At 35.1% G+C, this 12731-nt stretch overlaps 1 protein-coding gene across 1 annotated transcript; it reads right to left on the bottom strand.

Moving 5' to 3' along the window:
* Window positions 1–721: 721 nt before the first annotated feature.
* LOC131596868 (uncharacterized) lies at window positions 722–1648 on the bottom strand. The gene has a single exon (XM_058869604.1). It carries the CDS (start codon window positions 1646–1648, stop codon window positions 722–724), a length of 927 nt encoding a protein of 308 aa, XP_058725587.1.
* Between the last annotated feature and the right edge of the window lie 11083 nt (window positions 1649–12731).

Here is a 12731-nt window from a genome sequence, read left to right as displayed (position 1 = left end):
AGATAGCCAAAAAATAGTAAGACTACTAAGTATCGATTTTAGAAGAGTCAACCTACCTCCAAACGATAAAAACCGGTTCTTCCAATCCGAGAGCCTATTCTTTATCTTGTCCAAAATGAAGTTCCAAGAAGAGATCCGTCTAGGATTAATTCCTATCGGAATCCCAAGAAAAGTGAAGTGATTGTCCTCCCTACCGCAAGCCAAGAATGAAGAGGCAAATTCCAAAAAACTTCTCGTTGATATTCACTCCAATAAGCTTACTCTTGTGGTAATTAATGCCGAGACCCGACACTAAATGGAAACCACGAAGAATAGCCTTGATTGTCCAAACTTGATTCCAACTTCCCTCACCAAACATAAGCGTGTCATCTGCAAATTGTAATAAGTTGACATTGCAAGCTCTTCCAACTTCCCTCGGAAAACTTCTTTTCAAAATGATCCCTCACCTCCTCTTTGACCTCCTCCACCGAGTCTAAAATCCCCCTCTCCGAAACAATTGAACCAATATAATTGCAGGACCTCCTACCTTTCATGAACTTATGAAAATACTTGCTATTGGAATCTCCATCGTTCAACCATCTAAGCCTAGACTTTTGGATCAACATATTTTCTTGAATCTTGATATTCAACCAAAAGTCCCTACAAGCCCTTCTTTTACGCTCCACCACACCGTCGTCCTCATCCGACTCCCCTCCCGAAACATCACCAACCATTTTGTCACCTACATTATACCCTTAACACCTTCTTCTATCGCCGAATTAAACTTTCCGAAAATGTTAATATTCCACCATCTTAGTCTTTCTTTCAAGATCCTCAATTTTTCTTTTAACACGAAATTGCATCTCCCTACCACCGAGATCGACCTCCACGCCTTCTCCACAAAAGGTAAGAAATCACAATTAGAGAACCATTCCGAATTAACCATAGAAGGTTTGGGACCCCAAATCGCCTTATCAATAAGAAGCCAAACCGGACAATGGTCGGAAATGTCTCTATCTCCCACCAATTGGCCCACAATCCTCCATTTATTCACAAGATTGTCCGACACCAAGAATCTATCTATTCTACTTATAGCTTTACCATCCCCACCGAACCAAGAGAATTTTTTACCTTTGCTCGGAACATCGATCAAATTGCTCAAATTAATAAAATCCGAAAAATCCCTCCATTCTCTGCTTCTAGCCACGACCGATAAACCCTTCCTCTCACTCCCGTTCTTCACCGCGTTAAAATCACCTGCTATGACCCATTCACTATCGGAAAAAACAGTTTTCAGATGTAATAACTTACTCCATAAAATCCTCTTCTCAGCGATAGAACAAGGTGAATATACATTCACTAAATAATGGATTTCACCCTTCCAAATAACTTTAATTCCCAAATACCCCATCCCTCCAAAAGAATTCAGGACTTGAACAAAAGCAGAATTCCACAGAGTAATAATCCCCCCCGAGAGACCCACTGATGGCAAAAAAGAAAAATCCACATCTATGTTCTTCCAAAAACTTCTAGCAGTACAAACAGACACATCACAAAGCTTAGATTCTTGAATAAAAATGACATCAACTTTACCTTTGACAATTAATCGGTTGATCCTTCTTCTCTTTGCAGAATTCCCCCCTCTGATGTTGAGAGAACCGATAATCATTGGACAATGTTTTTTAACTCCTTCCTACCAGCCATTGCTCCTTTATTAGCATTTTCCATACCATTGATCTTCAGAATAAAATCGTTGATAGAACCTCCATTAGCCTGTACTCCCAAGTCAGAAATAATTCTCCATAATTTCTTCCCAACGTTAGAGTCCCACTGACCGAAATTTCTGATGTTGCTTCTCGCGATATCCGATTCTTCCGGTTGAATTCCATAGCGGACCTCCTTCGAAGACAACTCACATTGAGAATCCAATGCTTGCCCAGAAACCGAAAAAGATGATATCGGGTCAGAAAGAGCTGCATTTGCGCTTCTGCAAGATTTCCTACTCCTATTCTCTTTTTTGATATTGGGTTTGGGCCTCCCCTTGGACAGATTGAAAAGCCCAATAGAATTAGATAATAATTTAAATTTCACTTTTTTTACCAACTAGTTTTTTACTGTAACGCGTGGGACCCTCCCCTTTACCGTTATCCTCCATCTCGGCCAACAAAACGAGACTTTCCGTATCCAATACAGCTCCAACTCTGTTACACTCTATATCCCTTCTTTTTGACAGCCACGTGTTACTCTTTAAATCAACCACCGCCTGGTCAAAAGAGATAGCCTGAGCCCCTATATTCCCTACAACAGACGTGTCAACCTCAACACTTTTCCCTACACTACAATCAATAACCAGTGGATCAAACGATTCACCTTCTCCCTCCTCAACTCCAACCTGCGTAGCAGGCACCGAAATTGGTTAAAACGCTACCCCCTCCTCACTCCCGTCGTTACCCACTGCGATCACCTCGTCGTCCAAAGAGAAATCCACGGATTCTGAAACATCACTCACCGGTGTCGAAACCTTCTGAATAGGTGAGCTAGATCCTGAGGCTACAAAACACTCCTCCTTCAAACGCAGATTGAAGACAACACCATCAATCTTTGCCCTACACGAGATAGGAATCTCCTGCACATTATGAATACGAACCAAGACTCTAGCCACACCAAAACTGGATCTTTTAACAATATCATCATCCGAACACACGTATGACCCGAAAGAGTTCACCACCTTCTCAAAAAAATCCATAGTCCATGCATGAAAAGGAACTCCGCAGATACGGATCCAAGCTATACATTCTGACTCAACGTCGACTTCCTTCCACGGTCTAATAACATGAAACTATTGTTTCCACCAGGACTCCGCCTCGCAAATAAGGTCACAAATTTCTCCTTCCTCTGTTTCCTCCAACAGACACATATTGGGACCCATTGGAGTAACTCTAATTGCATAGTAGCCTTCAGAAAAGAAGTGCTCTTGAATGTTGTATGAAAAGCCAGGAACTTGAACAAAGCCAACATACGCCTTAGTTAGCGCGGACTTCACCTCCACATCAGAAGAGTAAACAAACTCATTCACTTTATGACCCTCACTACTATGTCCCTCTCCCTTCTGCTCATTCCTCACTGCATCCACGAAAGAAATAACCCCTTTACCTCTGTGATCCTCCTAAACGATCCTAACCGGAATCGAATCCCTAACAAGCTCCTTCCTCGCTGTTGCACTACTCACATTCCTGCTACCCTTTTTGACAGACACCTCATTACGAGAGAAGCGAGGAATGTTCGCATGAATATTCACCCCATCAATCGAAATAGCATCAAGTTTCACAGCCAACATTCTCAAATGTTCCACCTCACAAAATCTGCCAAAACCAAACCTTCTCCCCCATTTGTTTCTCCTTGGTGAGATGACGACTTCCACACACTTCCCTACGCAACCAAAAAAACCGAACAAGTCCACTGCTTTGATTCTGTCCGAAAAATCAGAGCAACAGATGGAAGACACCTCAACTGAATCCTTTCCTCTCATCCTTCCCTTGTAGGGAAAAACATCCCACCTTTCTCTTAAGTTGCTGAACGCTTTCTTAGCCACAGTATTCCACTCCATGACTGCCGCATAAACCCCCGCACTTGGCCGCCTAACAGAAACCCAAAGCTCCGACGAAAGAGAGAGAACAAAGCATTTTTTATGATGGAGTATTTATTTGTTTGCAGAAAATTCCCACTTGTTAATTGAATGACAATAAAAAATTGGAAGGCATTAATTTTTGATAGTGTGTCCATCTCCTCTTTTTTTATTGTTTTAGTTTATTTTATTGTTTCTTTAACTAATACAAGATTGTTAATTCAAGAAAATAAGCGGCGATTAAAATCAATCTTTCAAGATAACTCTCAAATGCACTATAACAAATAACACTTTTCATGACGAAGCTTTCACGTCATCCAGAAAAAACCAAGGTTTTATTCCAAGGCGCTATATATATATATATATATATATATATATATATATATATATATATATATATATATATATATATATGAAAAAAACTTGTTACCTCAGTTTTTATAAACACCAAGGTGATATACTATTCAGGACATGCTTCGAATCTTAGCTAATGCACTTTATATTTTTATTTGTTAACAACTATAAAGTAAATGATTTAACCCTTTAGTTACTTTGATAAACCAAGAGATAAAATAATCTGATTTTAGTATAAAGCACTCGCTGAACATATTTTACCTAATACTATCTTATTTGTAGTGCCCCACTGTCGAATGCATCATTGTTTTAAGGTAGATTGTAATACAAAAAAAAAAAATTCTTCTACCTTAAACAGATTTTTTTTTTAGATTTTGCAACACATCTGAAACAATGGTGTTGTTGTTATTGTTGTTGTTTAAGGTTTTGAACAATTGTGATTTATTCCTAAAAGTCTATACAAATGGATTACAAGTGCTGAAAACACATTTTCCAGTTTTTGATACACACAATTGATTAGAAGTTGGATGCATTCTAAGCACGCAACTTGTATACGCTAGCGAAAGCAGTGATAATCATAGCATCAACAATCAATCTTGGTGAAGGCATGCATGTTTGACATTCAATACAGATCTCTACCGCCTTGTATGGGACCGAGGGGTTATAGTAAAATAGCGCTTTTTGTAGTAGTGACGGTTGATCAACAACAAGTTTTTTTCTATTCACTTTGTACTAAAGCTAATTCCTCAAAACACCAAGTTCTTTTTTAAATTTTTTCATAATAAAAAATTCTCCAAAACATGATAAATAAACGTATTTTGATTTGTGTCACACTTTTTCATAAATATTTTTGACGACAAAGGGTTAGTTATGTGTAAAACTCATCCTAATCTCTAAGTATTTAATTGATGGATGTAATAACTTTACACCTTGAATGCTTGACTTCCACCTAAAATAAACTCAACTCATTGAATCTTCTTGTTCACCTTCGCGTGACATCAAAATCATTTTTATAAACAAAAGAATCTCCGTCTATTCCGCCTTAGTTTTAAAGCCCGTCTACATGTTTATAATACATATATAAAATCTATGTATAAAGTATTTTAAAATAAAAGGAACATATTAAATTGATGACATGTTTTTAGTATTTCTGCATGTTGCATATCTGTTTTCATATCTAAGTTATTTTTCTCAAGAACGGATTTTGACAGTTTGCTTATTGAAGCTCTTTTGACTGTAAGTAGTTGTATGCAATAGAGTCGCCATCGAACTTTATTAATTCCAAGAAGAAAGGAAATCAATCAACAGTGGATTTTATCATATGGATATATGGTAAAGAGTTATCAAATGTGTCATATTACTAAACTTAACATCAAGTCTTGCTATCATTTGATCTTGTCCCATATATATATATATATATATATATATATATATATATATATATATATATATATATATATATATATATATATATATATATATATATATATATATATATAAACCAACAAATAAATGAATATGTAAATAATTAAGAACATTAGCGTCGGCTTAAGCGACGCTACCAATAAAGATTAATTTAAATACTTTTAGAAAAGTATTTAACCTTTTAGAGTTTGCAAGTGAGATAGAAATAGATGCTATTAGCGTCGGTGTCAGGACCGACGCTAAATAACAGGCGCTAAAATCAAGTTTTCTAGTAGTGCCATTGATTCTTTTGATTCTAGTTTAATTTGAATAACATCAATTAATTGGCTAAGTCTATCTCTTCATCGTCTCTTATCATCGTGATTGTTATGATGACTTATCATCATAACAATCACGATGATAGGTGACGACAATGAGGTATACCTAGCCAATAATTATGTTGTATTCAAAATAAACTATAAGAGAAGATATTGATGTAATGAAGGAATCCGGTCATTGAATCACATTCTAAATGCTAAAGAATATGAAATGAATGATGAGACGCATGCAGTCCATAAAAGATTGATTGATATAAGTTTATTTTCAAATACAACTTAATTTTCAGATTATAAGTTTCAATGTCAATTTAAATGAAAGTGTTTTCGGTGCAAGGTTAATGAAACAAACAATTTACATAGAATATAATAAACTATACTTCATCTATTGTCAGTCTGTATAAGAATTTAAAGAACACAACATTGGTAAGACACAAGAAGTCTTTTTCTTGTGGCTAAGCAATGTTTTATTCATATATTGAGAACATTTGTCAACAACAACAACACAACAAATACATGCAACAAAATAAAAAACATATATTTTAGCAACAAAACACTAACATCATCCAACATCACAAGATATATTAAATTTTTTCAGAAGCGCACCTTTTATTGAAAATAATCGTGGAACTGTACCAAATTTTGAAGTTCATCTAGTTTGTGATACTTTGAAAAGAAAAATAAGGTGGATAACTTCATATTTCTAGTATTTTTTCTATAACAACACAAACCATATGTACCATAGCCAAAATATGCGCTTTGTTAAGGTGGTGAAAACGAATATGAAAAAATGGGTTGTCAGCAACAACAAGCAACAACAAAACATGTGAAACTAAAGTAAATAATATGACAATCATGTAAATAAAAATTTATCTACATTTATTAACAACAACATACAACAACATGCAACAATAAAAAATCATAAACGATCTAACAAGAAAAAATCATATGAAATATAACAACAACATACACGAAAACGAGAGAATAAGAAAGAAGAAGAATACCTTAATGTATGAAGAACAAGATTGACGGCCATATCATAGAATAGAAAAGCTTATGACAAAGAAGAAGAGAAAAAATGGGTGTTAGGGTAAATTTGCTTATACATGGGTAAATTTTTTCACAACGGTTGTCATAACCAACTGTGATGATAGGTATATATATATATATATATATATATATATATATATATATATATATATATATATATATATGTGTGTGTGTGTGTGTGTGTGTGTGTGTGTGTGTGTGTGTGTGTGTGTGTGTGTGTGTGTGTGTGTGTGTGTGTGTGTGTGTGTGTGTGTGTGTGTGTTTGTGTGTGTGTGTCACAACAGTCGAACAAAATAATCGTAGTAATATCCCTTATATTATTATTTTTAAATAAATAAAAAAGAAAATGTAGGCCTTAACGTTAAAGGAATAAAATATTTTAGGGTGTTGATGTTCGAACCCATGAAAGCTTGATTGTATCACCACGGTGAACTCAACAATTGTTGTTATATCCTAACAATTTTTAATTTAAAAATAAAGAAAAATGTTAGCACATGAGTTTAGAGGTGTCACCACGATGTTTGTAAGAATCATGGTGACTTGTGCACTGTTGTTTGCGCGTTTTGTAGTAGTGAAAAGAGTTACAAATATTGAAATAATGAAATTAGTGAATGACATTCTCATCCTCGAGGATTAGGATATTTGTAGACCTACCTCATGGGCTAAATTATTGGGAAAGAGACTGCTTCCCTCCTAACTACTTGACAAGAGCGTATGGATAGAGAGACTAGTTCTCGCAACTAGTCGAAACACGAAGACCAACTTTCCACATTACTAGGAAGAAACAATTTATTCTTTTAGAGAGTGGGAAACACCGATTCTTTCAGTGACACGTGGCCTAAAACATGATAATTTAACCACCCCTTATAGATATGAAAATGGGTCGGACGACTCGCCTCATGGACACAATGTTTTATATCGAGCGATTCATGACTCGCCATGTCATGCCTGTCCGAATATCTAGTGTCTCTTTAAGATGCTTATTAGGCCTATTATGTTATGTGTTGTCCTCTTCTAGGGTTCAATCAAAGTTTTCTCAATCATATATTTGGATCGTATTTTCATTAAAAGTGTTTGAAGTGGTGTTCTTGCATAATTAGGTAACTTTTTTGCATTAACAAGTGATTCTAACAGGCATATTATTCCATTATGTTGTTTATTTTTTAAGAAAAAATATTTAATAGAAAAACTCTAAGTGATTTGGTTGGTGTTCATCTGACTAATTTGGCACGTGGGAAATTTTAGACTTTGTGAGAAAAAATATCTTCTATTTCACAAATTTATGACAAAGTAAAAATCCAATCTTAGTGGTAGTTTTTTTTTGTAATTAAGGATATAATATAAGGGAGAACTAAGGGTTCTCCAACCTTTTCACACAAAGAATCGGAAAAAACCGATCAAAAGAGAAATTAAAGACTAATTCGACCTACGATAAAAAACCCACCGGGTCTTTGCTAAAATCGTAAAGAATACAATTAGAGTGAGTAATTTCCCCACAAAAGGACCACCTCCAAACCAACAATTTAATATTCAATACCATATTGTTAATGCTCCAACCCTTATTCTAGAAACAAACCCCGTTTCTAGTTGACCATATGACCCAAGAAGTGGCGAGCCAAAAAACTCCCAGCTTGCCCTCTTTTAACTTTTTTACACGGGAAATTGAGTACCATCCCATAAAATACGGAAGACACTATCCTCCGCCATGATCGGAAAACCCACCCAAGAAGCTATCTCCCTCGAAACTTTCTTAATCACAGTACAATTAAAAAAAGTATGATCCCTATTTTCTAATTGAAGATCACAAAACACACACTTTATATTTGCTAAAGGAAAATTAATACCTTGAATAACCAAGAGATCCTTGGAAGGAAGTCTATTCACAAAAATCCTCCATCCAAATGCTTTAATCTTGAAAGGCATCGATAAGTTCCAAATAATATCCAAAGCCGCATCACACCTATTAGGAGGACAATACGAAAGACGCAAAAAATCATAATGATCACAGCACGACGACACCAAAAACCCTTTCTCCAAGTTGAGAGACCAAGACACCGCGTCCTTTAAATTCGCCATGCCCCCAAAATGCTCCAAACGAGCCCGCAAATCCAAAAAAAGGGACAAAAAATTGGGCCCTTCAAACACAACCGGAGAAATACCCAAAGCACCCACTTCCACAAACCATCACACCCCCTCATATTCCTACCACCGAAACCTCCTCGAAATAAGATGCCAAACATAGATCTGGATAAGCATCTCTCGAGATGGAATCCTCTAACCATTTTGCTTCCCAAAATGGGGTGTTAAAACCATTACCAACTTAAATCCACAAAAAGAAACAATAGGATCCAACTTCGCTTTAAGCCCAATCTTTAATATATCACGCCATCAAAATGAAGAAGAATATTTATTAGAATCTCCTTCACAAAAGACAAGGGTATGCAAATTTCCATGTTTAGCCTTCAAAATATCATACCATAATGTTTTTTGACCTGGAAGAATTCTCCATTTCCACTTATTTTAGGAGGGCTAAATTAAAGTCCGCTACATTTTTTATATTTAAACCCCCTTCATATAAGGTAAATTGACAACATCCCAACTAACCTAATGGATCTTCCTCTTCTCCTGCACTCCTCCCCATAAGAAATTACTTTAAAGCCTAGTAAATTCTTTAATAACTTTCGCCGGCATTTTGAAGAAAGACATAGTAAAAATAGTGAGAGAACTCAAGATGGACTTCAAGAGAGTAATCCTACCTCCAAGATTGAGAAAATGGTTCTTCCATCCCGATAAACGACTATTCATTTTTTTCAAAAGCGGTTGCCAAGTTGAGAACTCCCGAGGATTAGAACCTATGAGAATACCAAGAAAAGAGAAGTTTCTTTCTTCCTTCTTGCGAGCAAGGAAGAAAGCGGTGACATCAAAAAAATAAGAGGAGATATTAATACAAATCAGCTTACTTTTGTGAAAATTAATACCAAGACCCGAAACAAGTTCAAAAACCTTCAACACCGTCTTAATCATCCCCACATGCTTCTAAAAACCTTCTTCCACCATTAAAGTATCATCCGCAAATTGGAGAATATCCACATGACAACTCCTTTTAATGGGGAAACTACCAAACCCACCAATTTCAAATGATTTCCTAACCAATCTCGCAAGGCCTTCTGCAATAATAACAAAGAGAAAGGGCGAAAGGGGATCGCCTTGCCTTAACTATAAAATTCTATTTTTATTAGCTATTTATTTAATTAGGATTATTTGATGTTTTGCTAAATGTTTGTTTTATTATCTTTGGTGTGTTAATTATTTAATTATGTGATAATGTGTTAATTTGGCTAATTAGTAATTGGTAGAGATATTGTAATTAGCTAATGGGCTTAAATGAATTAGAAATGATAGTGGGATGGGTTAAACTTAATAACAATTAAGACATAATAGAAAAAATTGTGAGATAACCTAGAATTAGAAAAGAGAAAAGATAGAAAGAAGAGCAAAAGGCAAGAGAAGAACAAAGAGGGGATTTATAGATTTTCATCAAGAGGATGGAATTGAACTATAGGTAAGAGTTAGAATCCAAGTTGTTATAGGTTACATGATTTGGTAATGTATTTGTTTGTGTATCTCTTCATCTTTCAATTTCATGAAACATAGAAAAGTTAGGGTTTATGCTATTTTTGATGGATTTGTGTGTTTAAACATGATTTTGATGATGAATGTTGTTAAAGGATGATGAGTACTAGTTGTTAATGTTGTTTATTGATGTATATAAGTGTTTTGATTGGTAGAATTTGATTTTCCTAGTTCTGAGTTTGCTGGTTTTTTCTGCAAAATCGCATGTCCGCTAAGCGACCCCTGGCTCGCTAAGCGGAGCTGGTCCGCTAAGCAGACAAGCGAAAACTGAAAGTTTCTATTTTTAGTCTGTATAAGCCCGCTTCAACCTAGGTTATTGACTTTGAACTTCCATAAGCTCGCTTGATCCGTAACTCCTTTTTATGCACCGTTTGAAGCGTTAGAAAACTATTGTGATGTTCTATATGATGGAATAGGTTTGATTAGAACTTGATGAATTAATTATGATGTTGTTGAGTGAATAACATGTAATTATGTATATGTGAGTTATGAATTGATGAATTATATAACATTTATGGATATGTTATGTGGTATGATATCTATGAGGTGTGCGAGTGAATATATGCTATTTTAATGTAATTATGGAGATAGATTACTTGATGACTTAATCATTATGTGGTTATGTGAGTGACATGTAATTGTGTATGTCATGGATTAATGTTAATTGTGGATAACATGTATTGGTATTGTGTACCATGTGCTAATTGTGATATATGGAGACGATGAATGCAAATTGTTATGCATTGTTTTGATTGTTGTATAATAAATTTGTTTCGTACAATGGGTTAATAATTCAATTAGTTTAATTTTGGGGATATTCTTGGATGTAAATAATTATACGGATAATTCTTAATTGCATATGTTTTGATAATTGTATGTATACATGATGCTTAGATTTAGCAAATGTATATGTTGTTTTGGGGATTGTTGAGAATGGCAGTGATTGGATTATATGCTATATATTATTGAGATTGATAATGCTATGTGAATGCTTTATTGATGATGTATGCATGTTGTGTAACGTTTGATGGATAATTCGAATTGTGCAAATTACTGTGGTATGCAGTATGTTAAGATTGGGTGATAATCTTAATTGCATATATTGAGAGTTTTGTTGCACATTCATACATGGTGGCTTTGAAACATAAGCGGTGGAACTTTGAGTTCACAAGATAGACGTTGATCCTTAATTGAAAATAGGCGTAGTGGCTTTGATCCATAATGGAGATATAAGCGGTGAAACCTTGGGTTCACAATTGTGGCTTTGGTCTTGTCCGGATCGAAAGTGTGGCTTGGATTCTAGATATTGAATCGGAAAGCGGTAAAACATTGGGTTCACATGGTACCACATGCATTGAGTCACATTTGTTACATTCAAGTCACATTGTGTGCTATGTGATTGTTTTTGTATCCATATGATTGCTTTGTATGATGATTGATATATGATATATGAATCGCTTATTTTATGAAGAGTGGTGAATTATGGAATGTATATTTTTTTATGTTTTGCATTTCCCATTATTATGTTTTCAATAATAATTTGAATTTTCACCTTTCTGATTGAATGTTTCCATTTGTTGGTAACGTGAAGGTTGCGACGCTTAGTAGCTTATTCATGGTTACCCGAAAAGCTTCCGAGTGTGTGTTTGATTAGGTAGTGAGTCATATGCTCTGATCATATAACACGTGGGGGGTTTTCTTTAGACTTATGCTCATGTTTTGGATATTGCTATTTATATGTGTTGTTAGATAATTTGATGTAATGATTGGATAACATGAAACCGTTGTTTAAGGGCCATGTAGCCTAGATTAGTGATTTTCAAGTAAAAAAGATATTGATGTTATTTGAATTTGGTAGATGAATATAGTATGGGATATATTCATTGAATTTATGGGAAAAGGGTTCTATTATTCCGCAAGCGTTATGCATAATGTATGAAAGCATGAGAATTTCATATGTGTTACAATATGATCGATGCATTGGATGTTGTATATTGTTTTGGGATTTTCATTTTGTGGAAATCAACATGTAGACCCCTTTTTCCTTTATTCATGCTTACTCTGTGAATTGTATGTTATAATCTGGGCTTAGAAAATGGGTGTTACATTAACCCTCTCTTCACAATAAATTCCTTGACACTTTATCATACGCCTTCTCGAAATCCACTTTAAAGATAAGGCAAGTGGTACCCTCCTTTATAGCATAATCAAATACTCCATATGCAATCAAAACGCCATCAAGCAATGGTATACCCGACACAAAAGCACTTTGACAAGGCAAAATGATGGAATTCAAGACCCGTTTGAATCTCCTCTCCAAGAGTTTTTCTATCACTTTATACCTGAATCCC

Source organism: Vicia villosa, linkage group LG4 (assembly GCF_029867415.1).
Source record: "Vicia villosa cultivar HV-30 ecotype Madison, WI linkage group LG4, Vvil1.0, whole genome shotgun sequence".
Classification (NCBI taxonomy): domain Eukaryota; kingdom Viridiplantae; phylum Streptophyta; class Magnoliopsida; order Fabales; family Fabaceae; genus Vicia; species Vicia villosa.
This window is presented reverse-complemented; position numbering and strand designations above follow the sequence as displayed.